General features: G+C 39.8%; 1 protein-coding gene across 5 annotated transcripts in view; it reads right to left on the bottom strand.

Annotated features, from left to right (window-relative positions):
• The window catches only part of MARCHF8 (membrane associated ring-CH-type finger 8), a 134,010-nt gene that overhangs the window by 18,416 nt on the left and 102,464 nt on the right, over nt 1–13,130 (bottom strand). For 4 of the 5 annotated variants that reach the window (XM_035024045.1, XM_035024070.1, XM_035024051.1 and 1 more), the window contains one exon: nt 3,994–4,044. In XM_035024045.1, the coding sequence (XP_034879936.1) occupies nt 3,994–4,044 (51 nt within the window). Of the gene's footprint in view, nt 1–3,993; nt 4,045–9,669; nt 9,829–13,130 lie in introns of all 5 variants that reach the window. The other variant, XM_035024063.1, reaches the window with a different exon arrangement.

Raw genomic sequence — 13,130 nt, 5'->3', positions numbered from 1 at the left:
GAATTCCAGCCTCCCTCTAAAGAGTTTTAGGCCAAAGTGCAGTGGTCCTCACTGGAGTGCCCCCAGCCAACATGGTTGACAGGCCCCCTGCAGTTGGGCACAGCTATGACAGTCATCACTCCCAGCACATCTGCCTTTCATTTCTACCTATTGTTTTGGATTTCTCAGGGAGGTGACAACCATTTTCTACAGTTTAATCCCATCCTGGCTGGTACCTTTTCACTGTTTATGTCCTGCTGTAAGTAGCCCCTCCTCAGCCACACCTTCCCCAAGCAGCCCTTCTAAATTTTGGTTCCTTGTCATTCTCTACCTCAGCCCCTTGTCTTTTACCTTCATAATAATTCTCCCCAGCTGCCTGTATTTTCTGGAGGTCTGCTTACTCATCTCTTTCCTGTTTGATTCAGCATTCAGAGCACAATGCTTGGCATAGAGTTAGTTAAGGGTGGGACAAAATCTGAATTTATGTAATCCTCGTATATGCTGCACTGGGCCCCCTTGTCTATGTTACAGATGACAATACCTCAATGCTGAGAATATCTTGCGTGGGGCGATAAGAGAGCCTTTAGGTGGGGGGCAATTGTGGTACAGTTCCCCTGGACAGGGAAGCATATCACCTCACTCTGAAGATTTATGGGTAAACGAAATACAACAGAGTACCCGCTTAACGTCATTACCATTAATGCAAAACCAAGTACTGGGTGAAGACTTTGCGATCAAAACTGCTTAAATGTTCCAATATTCTCCCTTAATTTAACTAAGAGGATCGCACCTGGACGCCCATTTTAAAGCCAGAGGAGCCGTCTAGCCACCTCTCCCACATTCCACCTAACCTGCCTGTTTCCTTCTTTGAAAGGGGAGCATGGTTTCTGAGGCTACAACAAAACATGGGGAGCCTCTAACAAACACTGAATGAGATACCCCATCACTCTGTAACAAGAGCTAGATGGAACACGAGGAGACAGATGGAAGGTTTATTTTTACCTGCTCTCAATCTTGACTTCATGTAACTTCAGTTACCAGTAAGTGATAAACTGCGGGAACATAATACACACTGCAGTTGACTGACTACCCTGGACACAAACTAGCACTGAACTCAGCTAGAGGCTGAGTCAGCAGAAAATGTTTCCTACGAGAGACAACAGAGATTTCAGGTAGCATAAAACATGTGTATGTTCTAACCTTTTTTTGTATCTTCTGTCTCAAGGGTATGAAGCATCTGCTTAAGTATGTCTGCTATACTGAAAATAGAGTTTTATGTGCCATGGCCTAAAGTGGCCTCAAACAACAGGCTCATTTTATAAATATTGCAAGAAAGAACTGCGCTCTCAAAAACAAAGTTACCTTTCATAGCAGTCCCACCCTCCCTCCCCAACCCCATGTAACTGGTTCATGCCTAACAGCTCCACATTATACAACTTTCTTATCTCAGAGGGGTACGTTTTGCAACAAAATTTCATGCTGATGGTTCACTGGGGAAGTAATGTGTGCATAACATACCACTCCTGAGATTTCCCTCTGACCCCAGTTCAGTGGGCAGGAACTCCTGCTTTGAAAATAGAAGAGGTCCACATCTTCTTGGCCCTACTATATGGCAGAAAGCTGTGAAGCTTTCACAGTTACCCTGTTTCTGAAAGAAAGTGTGGAGCTAAAATTGCTTTTTAAGAAAACTCCAACCCTGCCCACAGGGAAGTGTCACATCAGTGGCCATGTTTGTTTTGATCATTTTATGCCAGTACCCAGCTCAGTGCCTGGCACAAAGAACACACAATAAAAATGTATGCAAGAAGGAAGAAAGGAAAAGGCCAGAGTTTTTATTAGATTTCTTAATTTCCACCCCAGTTGATATTTATTTTAAAGTATGTAGTTCTGCTTTTGATCAGTAATAAAATAATAATAGCTATCATCAAGAACTATCATGACCCAATTCACCTAAGATCACCAGGGTTCAACAAAGTTTGACTACAGTTAGTTCACGGATTCACTGCAATGAGGGAGCTGCCCTAGGGTTCCTTGCAAACATTATCTCCAAGACTCACAACAACCCTGAAGGTTGTATTATTCCCTGATTTTACTCAACAGGAAATTAAAGTTCAAAGAAGTATCCTTCCTCAAAGTCACATGGCTAGTAAATCCTTGTCCATCTAACTCCAAAACTATCACAAGGCAACTCACAATATCACAACCCAATTTGCACCAAGCCCCTAAAATGTTCCTATAGACACTGTAAGCCAGTGGTTTACAAACTTTTTTTTTAAACTATAAGAGGAAACTTCCCTTCAAATAAAATCTTACTAAAACCATAAACAGACAGACATATATTTGAGGCACAGGGTGTTGACTCCTTCAGAACTGCCCTCATCATTGGGGCAAGGCAATAGGGGCTACTATGTACTTTTAAAATGTTTAATTCAACTTAACCAGACAGGCCATCTGGACCTGCATCTTTTCACTTTTCTCGATCTTAAACGTTGGACAGCTCCTTCAAAGGTGGTAGGACAAAACTGGCCTTTTAACGCAGACAGTAATGATCTACCACTACACAGTTCTATTAACTCCCATATTCCTAGCTGAAGGAAGAGCAAAAGAAAAGAAATGGAGGTTGGAACAGGAGGGATTATTTGTTGAAAAGTATTCATTTGAGATGGCCAAAGCCTGTGGCTTGAAAGACTGTTCTCACTGTAGGATTCCTTGGATCAGGAATGCACCAAGGAGCACTCTACATAGCCTTCAGTGTCATATTGAGCACTATGGACTTTTCTTTTTATGCAAAATTAAGTGGATGGATGATATGGTGAGATCAGAAATATGCCTAAGAACAGACTGATTGTCTCAAAGGATTTGCTAGATTCTACTTTTTAGTTAAAAAAAAAAAAAATAGGGTGATATAAATGACAGTATCTGTATAGTTTGAAAATTAAAATGGCGTATAATGTGGCTGTTTATTTCTGAGTACTCAGGAGGCCTGAGACAGAAGGACATGTTTTGTCACATTGTTCAGATCCTCCTGTCAGGATCTGTGTCAGTGTTTGGCTGGCTGACAAAGACATGGGGAGAAGACCCCTCTCTGCAAGGAACCTACATGGACATACTGCACGGATGACAAGGTGGCAGGAGCCCATGTCTGGGCTGAGAAATGAGCGGTGCCTGCAAACAAGTTTGCCTGCTGGCTCCTGGGTCACCCATAGCAGCTGATATGCTCCTGACAGGCTAGTCGAGTGACTACACCACAGGTATGTCCGGTGCTGCTGGATGGCCAATTCACCCTCTCAGCCCTCATTTTCCTAGGCACTTTCCAGCTGGAGGTAGCTCTGTGATCCAGTTCTGGCCAATGAAATGTAAGAAGTCAGGCAGCTGGGTGGGGCTTCTGGGGAAGTTTTTTGCCTTCCCGCTGAAAAGGGTCACTCCCAGCTGACAGACCCCACCATCCTTCATCATTCTTCTTATTCCTGCCAAGGCCACGGCCATGGTACCTGGAGGTCCAGCTCCCATCTTAAGGCCACGAGGCACTAAAACATGAGGATGACAAAGTGCTAAGGAAGGTGGCACAGAGAAGACAAAAAGTGCCTGAGTCCCTGATACCACCTGTGAGCAGCTGCATCAACCTTGAACCACCTACCTCCAGACACACTTTGTCATCAGGACCACATAAATCCATAACTACTGAGGTCACCAGAGCTGGATTTTTGTTACTGTCAGTCAAATGCACTCTTAACTGAGGGGACGTTTCTCTGGTGACTGAGATTTTTTTTTAACCTGAAAGTAAATGATTTCCACTGGAAGAAACAGGGTGTTCTCCTATTAGTCACTAACCTCAACACACATTCAGAATTGCCTCGCTAGAAAAACGTAACAGCCATATACCTCACTGTATGGTCCTAGAGCAGATTAAAGAACTGTATCAATAACTTCGCATATTGAAAAGTAAAGAGTATACACACATGCAAGATAGAAGAAACCAAACTATGAAAATAACATACTTCACTGGCACTCTACCTTAGAAATGTTACTTGAATGACTCATGGAATGTCCCAAAGTCTTCTCATTCTGCAAGAAAATGAAACAGGTGATTAAAATGTGCAGAGAATAAGTAATTACTCATAACAATCCTCCTGACAATCATTCCCTCAACTAGAATTTGCTGAGCCCAAACTACTATGTACTAGAAAAAATGAATGACACAGTAGTCCTTGCCTTAATGGAACTTAAGTTAACAAGAACAGGAATTTGGAATTAACTAAAAATAAAAGAGCTCTAGGTGTCTTAAGATACATTCAAATGGAGGTTCAGAGGCAAGAAACTGCATGTTGAGTTTTATCTGAGGTGGTCCATGCCGTAAGGAGCCACTGTAGGATCAGGAAGAAGGAAGTGGGATAGCTGACCCCACCCAGGTCGTCTGGCTGTCAAAGTGTTGGGTACTCAACAGGGATATCCCACAGCTCACACCTATTCCCTCAAGGCTGTTTCTCCTCCTGGATTAGAGAAATCTGAGAGTCATGCTAGCCTCTTCCACCTTTAGTCACAAAGTCTTGTATCAAATTCTTCCTGTTTAACGTCTCTCAAGCTCCAATCTCCACGCCCCTACCCCCACCCACAAGCACAGTCAGACTTCAGCAAACAAGCAAGCAACACAGCGCCCCCAGAGAGGCTGGAGCCACTTACACCAAACCCCACCCCCCTGCACCGGCAGGGGCATCTTTGCTAGGGCAGGTCTGACTGTGAGCCACCAGTGCAGTGGGCCTCTCCCCCAGAGGACCAACACAGGCCCCCTGCAGGTACCAAGTCTACTGATCATACAGTGCTCCAAAGTGTTGGCTTCAGTTCTGCTGGAAATAGGACTGGGCTTTCTTTCTTTTTTTTTTTTTTTTTCCTTTAGAATCAGGCTTATAGTTTTTTGTTTGTTTCCTTTCTTCATTTTTTGGATCAAACTTTCTTTTTTCTTTCTTTTTCTTTGGAGTCAGACTTAGTTTTTTGTCTGTCTGTTGGTATTTTTGTTCATTTTCCTTTTGTCTTAGATCAGGTTTTTTCTTTTTTCTTTTCCAGGCTTATTTTAACAAACAAATCAAAGCACACTTAGTTAAAGGTCCAAACACTCCCCACTGCAAGCAAGGAGGAACTCTGCAGAGGACTGACCTGTGGGAAAGAGTAGCCAAAACACCAAGAGCAGAGTGCACACAGCATACACCAGAAACATTTCCTGAAGCACCAGGCCCTGGACAGTGTATGACCCCCTTCTTAATATAGCATTACTCTCAGGAGCAGAAAACATAACAAGATTTCATAACATGCAAAAGACAGAAACCTAGACAAAATGACAAGACAGAGGAATTTTCCCCAAAAGAAAGATCAAGAAGAAATCACAGCCAGGGATTTGCTCAAAACAGATATACGTAATATGTCTGAACAAGAATTTAGAACAACAGTCATATGAATACTAGCTGGGCTTGGGAAATGCATAAAAGACACCAGAGAAACCCCCATCTTGTAGAGATAAAAGACCTAAAAACTAGTCAGGCTGAAATAAAAAATGCTATAACTGAGATGCAAAACCAATTGGATATAATCACAACGAGGATGGCAGAAGCAGAGGAATGAATAGGTGATATAGAAGATAAAATTACGGAAAATAATGAAACTGAAGAGGGAAAGAAAACTATTAGGTCACAAATACAGACTTAGGGAACTCAGCAATTCCATAAAGCGCAACAATATCCATATCATAGGAGTCCCAGAAGAAGAGTGAGAAAAAAGGGCAGTAGGTTTATTTCAACAAATTATAGCTGAGAACTTCCCCAATCTGGGGGAGGAAACAGGCATTCAAGTCCAAAAGGCACAGAGAACTCGCCTCAAATTAAAAAAAAAAACAGATCAACATCAAGACATATCAGAGTGAAACTTGCAAAATACAAAGATAAAGAGAATTCTGAAAGCAGCTAGGGACAAAAGGTTCTAAATCAACAAGGGCAGACACATAAGGTTAGTAGCAGACCTGTCCACAGAAACTTGGCAGGCCAGAAGAAAGTGGCATGATATATTCAACATGCTAAATGGGAAAAATACACAGCCAAGAATACTTTATCCAGCAAGAGAACAGAAGGAGAGAGAGTTTCCAAAACAAGCAAAAACTAAAGGAGTTTGTGAACACTAAACCAGCTTTGAGAGAAATATTAAAGGAGACCCTTTGAGCAGGCAAGAGAGAGGAAAAGCAACATAGAAAGGAACAGAGACAATCTACAGGAACAGTGACTTTACAGGTTATACAATGGCACTAAATTCATATCCATCAATAATTACTCTGAATGTAAACAGACTCAATACTCCAAAGACACATGGTATCCCAATGGATAAAAAAACAAGATCCATGGATATGCTGCTTACAAGAGACTCATCTGAGACCCAAAGACACCTCCAGATTGAAAGTGAGGGGATTGGAGAACCATTCATCATGCTAATCTCCAATCTCATTTATATTTCTACTGTCAATGCCTTAGGTTTAGTTTCTCTTCATTTCTCACTTGAAATTCTTGAATACCTTCCTAACTTATCTTCCTGCTCTGAAAGTGACATCCCTGATACATAATTGCTATGGACTGCATTGTGTCCCCCCAAATTTGTATGTTAAGTTCTAGCCCCTCATACTCAGAATGTGACTATATTCGGAGCTAGGGTCTTCAAAGAGGTAATCATGTTAAAATGAGGTCATTAGGGTGGGACTTGATCCAATATGAATGGTGTTCTTATAAGAAGCTGAACTTAGGACATAGGTACACACAGAAAGAATAATATCATGTGAAGACACAGGGAGAAGGCAGGGGCAGCTATCTGCAAGCCAACGAAAGAGTCCTCAGATGAAACCAAACCTGCTGACACCTTAATCTCAGACTTCTAGGCTCTAGAACTGTGAGAAAATTAATTCCTGTTGCTTAAGCACCCACTGCCTGGTTATTTTTTTATGGCAGCCCTAGCAAGTAATACAAGAATCTTCCACACTATAACTTTCTTAAAAAAAGAAAATCAATAAATGTTCGAAATATAAATCTGATTTTCTAAAAATAAGAAAGTAACTCTCCCTGAATCCAGTATTTCTTGCTCTGAACCCAAATGAGTAAAAAAACAAAAATAGAAACTATTACCAATGGAAGAGATTATCTCACTTGTATTTTTAAGATTATCATATTCTCTACTCATCTCACATGCTTTACAATAACCATGGGGAAGACCAGAGAAGTTTGAGATGTAATTAGCAGGTAAAATTCTTTTGGTCAGTCAGTAATACAAAGGAGCTAGTGGATCATTTTAAAACTACTTTGAAAAGAGTTGATTCCACTCCACCAAGCCTCTCCTTAAAGAGAACTAGCAATCAAGAAAATTTTAACTTTCCCCTTTCCCACAACCCACCAAATGACATACTGCCTTGACTTTGGTACACTTGGCTTTTGAACACTTGACACCCCTAAAATGTTAGTGAAGAAACATTTCAAGAGCTCCCAAGTGGCCTGCCAACCAGCACTTGTTTTAGCAATGTTGTCTTGTCTTCACAGCAATCTGTCTGTGCAATTTTTTTGAGTATTTTCATTATATTCTCTTATTTTATAAATCTGAGTGAAAACAGAAGTTCAAATCTCTTAAGTGTAATACAATACAGACACTGCTATTAAATGTTTAGCATCAATGGAATGTTTCTTGGTCTTAAGCTAGTCAATTAGATAGTTCTAGGAAAAAAACAAAATTATAAAGTATGTTCAAAGTGTTGACAATGTCAACAAAGACTATTTCTAAAAGACCAAAAGAATCAGAAATTTCATTCATTCATCTTATTCATGCATTCACTCACTGGGAGTGGGGAGTCTCTCTGTCCACAGCACAGGTAAATCTGTAACCATTCAAGTGTCATTCATGAGTCAACAATGTTCGATGGACAAACACAGGGCACTGCTGTGTATCCAAGCTTAAAGGCTCATCTACTTGCAATTTACTACTAAATTTTAATTTACCTTACTAAATTAAAACAAACATACCATATGCCCTGGAATATCTGTACAGAAAATCATTATAACCACTATGACACTACCCTCTATCTTAAAGGAAATGGCCAGTTTAACACCACCTGAAATCTACAGAGAAGTTCTGAGGTACTAAGGGAAGCAGTAATTTCTATTCCTGACTTTTTTGACATTTATGATTCCATATAGAGGGGTTCCTGGGGTGGGGAGAGGCCTAGGTGTTAAGCTAGGTAACATTATAAATCCAGACTGAGATCTGAAAGTTGCTCTTTACCTTATGAACTTGAGAAATAAATTTAATGATGTAAGCCTGTATGCAGTTTTCCTTGTTAGAACAATTCAATATTTTACATTGGTAAAAATCAAACAAATTATCTAGCCCCAGAACATACAGATGTTTTAAAGCCTGAAACCTGTCAACATTTAGAATTGCTTCATCATTACTTGGCAGAAAATTAACAATACAGTTCCAACAGACCTTTTTTTTTTTTTTTCCTTTAAATACTACTACATTTATTCGGACTTACTGAAAAAAATCTAAGAAGTTCAGGACCATAACAGACTTATTTTTCAGGAAGCAAATCCCAGGATTCATTCAAACCAGTGACTCATTCATTCCATACTTATTTACTATTTGACTAACACATGCAAACAACTGTATTAGGCACAAAACATGGACAAAAATAAATCTGACTCCTAAGCCTGTTCTAATGATGATGTTAATTAACCACAGAACTTCTTTGAAATAGTGTTTCAATGAGAAATATACAACCAGGGAAGAATATGAATAAAAAAAAATTCTAAATCATAAAAAGCACAAACATGAATTATATCAGGACAGTGGGTGACACCATTCTTTCCTACAGTCACATTGGCATGTTTCTGAATGAAAAGAAGGAAAGGTTACCAAACATCAATATCAAGAACTGGAATTAGCCATTCCAAAGAGAAAAAGAGTTCCATTCCAGTTCAAGACAAAACTAAGCTTCAGTGCCCAAGTGATACAAACCTTAGCAAATTATTTTAATATAGTTAGTCACTGCTTAATGGGTCCGCCATTTTATAATCCTGGGAGAGATCAAAGCCTCACTGCTGATAGCAAAAACTGTTACCTTCCTTCCTCAGAGCAGGCACCAGGAGATGCCACACTGTGATAGCACATGCTCCCCTGGCTTGGTGGGCTCTTGTTTTCTACATTAAAAAGAAGAGTTCCTCAGAACACAACTCCATGCCCTCTTCTCATTTGTTGTCTCCCTCAGACCAGTGCTTCTGAAACTTTGTGCACCTGAATCATTTAAGGATCTTTGTAAAATGTAGATGGTGATTTGTTAGTTCTGAGGTGGGTTGAGATTCTGCACTTCCAGTCAGCTCCCAGGTGACTCCCATGCTGCTGGTCCCCGGACTACACTTTAAGATGCAAGTTTCTGGGCCAGAATAATCCATAAAGGCTATGATTCATTTTTTTAATTGAGGTATACCTGAATATGACTCATTTTTTAAAGAGCAAATCATGACTACTGCAAAAGTAAATTTCTGCGTAAAAGATGGTAGTGAGCTCACAACTGGGTTAATACAAATAAATCAATCAGGAAACAGACTGATGCATACACTGGGAAAGACTGAGTCTGAGGGTGTGAGAAAGAAGAGTTTTATTAATGTAAGAAGTTACCAAATCACAAAGCTAAAGAGAAGCTCTGTCGAGGAAGAAGGGACGTTTCACAATGTACGCAGTCCTGCCAGTGGTGTTTTGCAAGTCCATGTGTGGTTCCAAAAGAATGTACCTCGAGGGTAGAGTGGAGATGCGGAGCCCACAGAGCCCAAACACGCCCTGGAAAGTAGAAGCCAAAAATGAACGAGAAGACAATGAGGTGAGATGTCTAAGCAAGTTCTGAGGATTTCGTATAAAGGAGTCAAACAATAAAACTCCATGTGGGAGTGTACCTGAAACTCTGACCAGGACCAGTCATTTAAAAAAAAAAACAACCACACACACACACACAAACAAACAAGCAAACAAGCAAAAAAACAAAACAAACAAAAAACTGTGGAACAGACATACTATGTATCTACCCAATATCCATCCCTACCAATAGAACAAATTTGTTCTGGGCAGCAATGGATCCAACTAAAAGTTCTCACTTTCTCACTCTATTTTGCAATTATGGGTAAATATGTAAGAAAGTTCTCCCTAAAGACATTAAACTTGAGGTTATCTGAGAAAACATTCTGCTTTCCTGATACAGCCACTGCTCGTTTCTCCAGCATTCCTTCTTTCCTGAGTCAACCTGGAATAAAGATGTCATGCCAGGAGGTACAGAAGTCACCTTGAGACCATGAGGAGAAAAAGTATACACAGAGGTCTCCGACTTTTTGGTCTCAGGACACCTTTACAAGTAAATTACTGAGGACTCCCCAAACCTTTTTTTTTTTTTTAATAGATTTATTTATTTGACAGAGAGAGAGAGACACAGCCAGAGAGGGAACACAAGCAGGGGGAGTGGGAGAAGGAGAAGCAGGCTTCCCGCGGAGCAGGGAGGCCGATGCGGGGCTCAATCCCAGAACTCTGGGATCATGACCTGAGCCGAAGGCAGACGCTTAACGACTGAGCCACCCAGGCGCCCATCCCCAAACCTTTTGTTTACGTGGATTATATATATTGATATTTGCCATATTAGAAATTAAAACAATTTTCGGGCGCCTGGGTGGCTCAGTTGGTTAAGCAACTGCCTTCGGCTCAGGTCATGATCCTGGAGTCCTGGGATCGAGTCCCACATCAGGCTCCCTGCTCAGCGGGGAGTCCTCTTCTCCCTCTGACCCTCCTCCCTCTCATGCTGTCTCTCATTCTCTCTCTCGCAAATAAATAAAATCTTAAAAAAAAAATTTTTTTTAAAGAAATTAAAACAATTTTAAAAATATGAATCTCTTAATTCAATTAGAATAATTAAACCCAGTTAATATAAATTTCTATGAAAAACAACTATTTTTCTGAAAAAAAAAAGCAAGCAGAGTAACATAGTTTTATATTTTTGTAAATCTTGTTCTTGTCCAATTAATAGAAAACAGCTGAATTCTCATATCTGCTTGAACATTCAATCTCCTCTGTTGTTTTGACTGAAATAAATGAAGAAAGTTTCACCTTATACAGTTATGTATTTATAAAAGGTATTTAATAACCATTTGAGATAATTGGATATTCTTTGTACTACATAAAAACTCAACAAGTAATTAGCTGTGATGTACACTCTTAAATGATATTAATAAATTTTTAATATTCCATTAAAATCAATTGGTCCCTCTTCTACTTTGAATTGATCTCTTAATCATGCATGACTTTATAACATCACACTAAACTGGTCATTTAGAAATTACTGGTTCACTGGGTTATGCAAATCTTCCAACAAGACTGACACATTTCATTATGCAATATGAAAAAAAAAAAACACACTCATTAATATGACCATCAGAGTCTATAATTACTGAAAAGCTACCAAGCTCACAGTGGTGGATACAAGTTTTCCAAAATCCTAATTTTTGCTTAGAGACTTCAAATTTTTTCATCGGCAAAAAAAACTGTTACTTGAAAGAAAGATTGGCTCATTCATTCAATTTAGAGAAAATGTCTGCCAAATATCCTAGTCAGAATAAACTAGAGTTTGACTGCCAGTAATTCTTTCAGGTAAAAACTGTATTCCATTAAAATTGACTAGTTAACTTAGCAACTCAATCACAGAAGTGCTTTGTCTTGAGTCAACCACTGCACTTCGGTATTCAGTAGAAATTATTTATACCAGATATGCAAAAATGGAATAAAACACATAATCTATAATGAGAACAGTCAATTAAGAGTAACATACATATTAAAATGAGCAGAAAATGAAATCAAAGTATTATTATAATTGTCTTTGAAATGTTCCCAAAGTTAAAGAGACATAAGATATAGGAAATATATCAAACTTCCAAAGATAAGCACTAAATAAGCTACACAAAGAGATACACTCATTAACCCACACATAAAACAAAAAGAAATTCTTAAAAGTGTTCAAGTAGCCCACATGATGGTAAGAGAGGGTCAGGACTCAAGCATGACACATTCATGTTCTGGAAGCCATGTTCCAAGCACAAGTGATTCAGAAGCAGGTCTGGGCTCCATTCTGTACAGTGCCCACTAGCAGAGCAGAGGCTCTACTCTAGGCATGGCAGACTGGGTGTAATGCAGCCCAACCGTTGTTCAACCCAACAGACTGATAGGGTAGAAGTTCCACACCAAGACAGGCAAGCCAAGAAAGCCACAGGCTACTGCCCTACATAAAGCAGGTACATCACTCCAAAAGATGTGGGCCACTCCACCTGTCCCCAGCTCTAGAGCACAAGCTTAGATTTTGCAAAGGTGGAAAGGCAGGCCAAAAGAACAGAGAGCTCATAAGCTGTCTCCAAGGAAACAAACATTAACTGGAACAGAATATGTAGAAATTCCAGTCTGATGGTACTGGCAAAAATGATGGCATTTTAGGTGGCTAGTAGCTCTAAGAGAGCAACAAGCAAAACCATAAAACAGATAAAAGTGTACCACATAAAGCCATGGACAGAGACAACTAAGAAGGTCCTCCTGAGGATGGAAGAAACCTCAAATACTGGCCTCAAAAACAGCTGCAGCAAAGGAATCTGCATTTACTTGGATCAGACCATGGAACAATGCCCTAGGGAATTGTCCAAAATAGCAGTGCAATCAGCCAGCAGTTAATGGAACTAAAAACTGAGTGTGAAATCAACAGAGACAAGAAAACTTAACAGGTCAGGGAGAGAGACAATCAAAAACCACTGCTATAAACAGTCATCCCATCTTGAGAGAGTACATGCTCAAGGCTTACCCCTCTGAGAAGCAAAATCAGAGACTATGTATTGTGAAGAAAACAGATTTTACTATAAAATCCAGCCAAGTTACTAAACAACAACCCACAGGAGGTGGGGGGGGGTGAAAGAATTTTAATTCAAAGATGCAAAAAAGTATTATCTAAAATATACAGCATTGAATACAAAAACTACAAGACTTGCAGAGAAAGAGGAAAGTATGACCCAAACAGGAAAAAAGGGAGGTAACAGAAAAGGTCCTTCAGAGGGCCCACAAATTGT

Source organism: Mirounga leonina, unplaced genomic scaffold (assembly GCF_011800145.1).
Source record: "Mirounga leonina isolate KUSES-001 unplaced genomic scaffold, KU_Mleo_1.0 Mir_114, whole genome shotgun sequence".
NCBI lineage: Eukaryota > Metazoa > Chordata > Mammalia > Carnivora > Phocidae > Mirounga > Mirounga leonina.
This window is presented reverse-complemented; position numbering and strand designations above follow the sequence as displayed.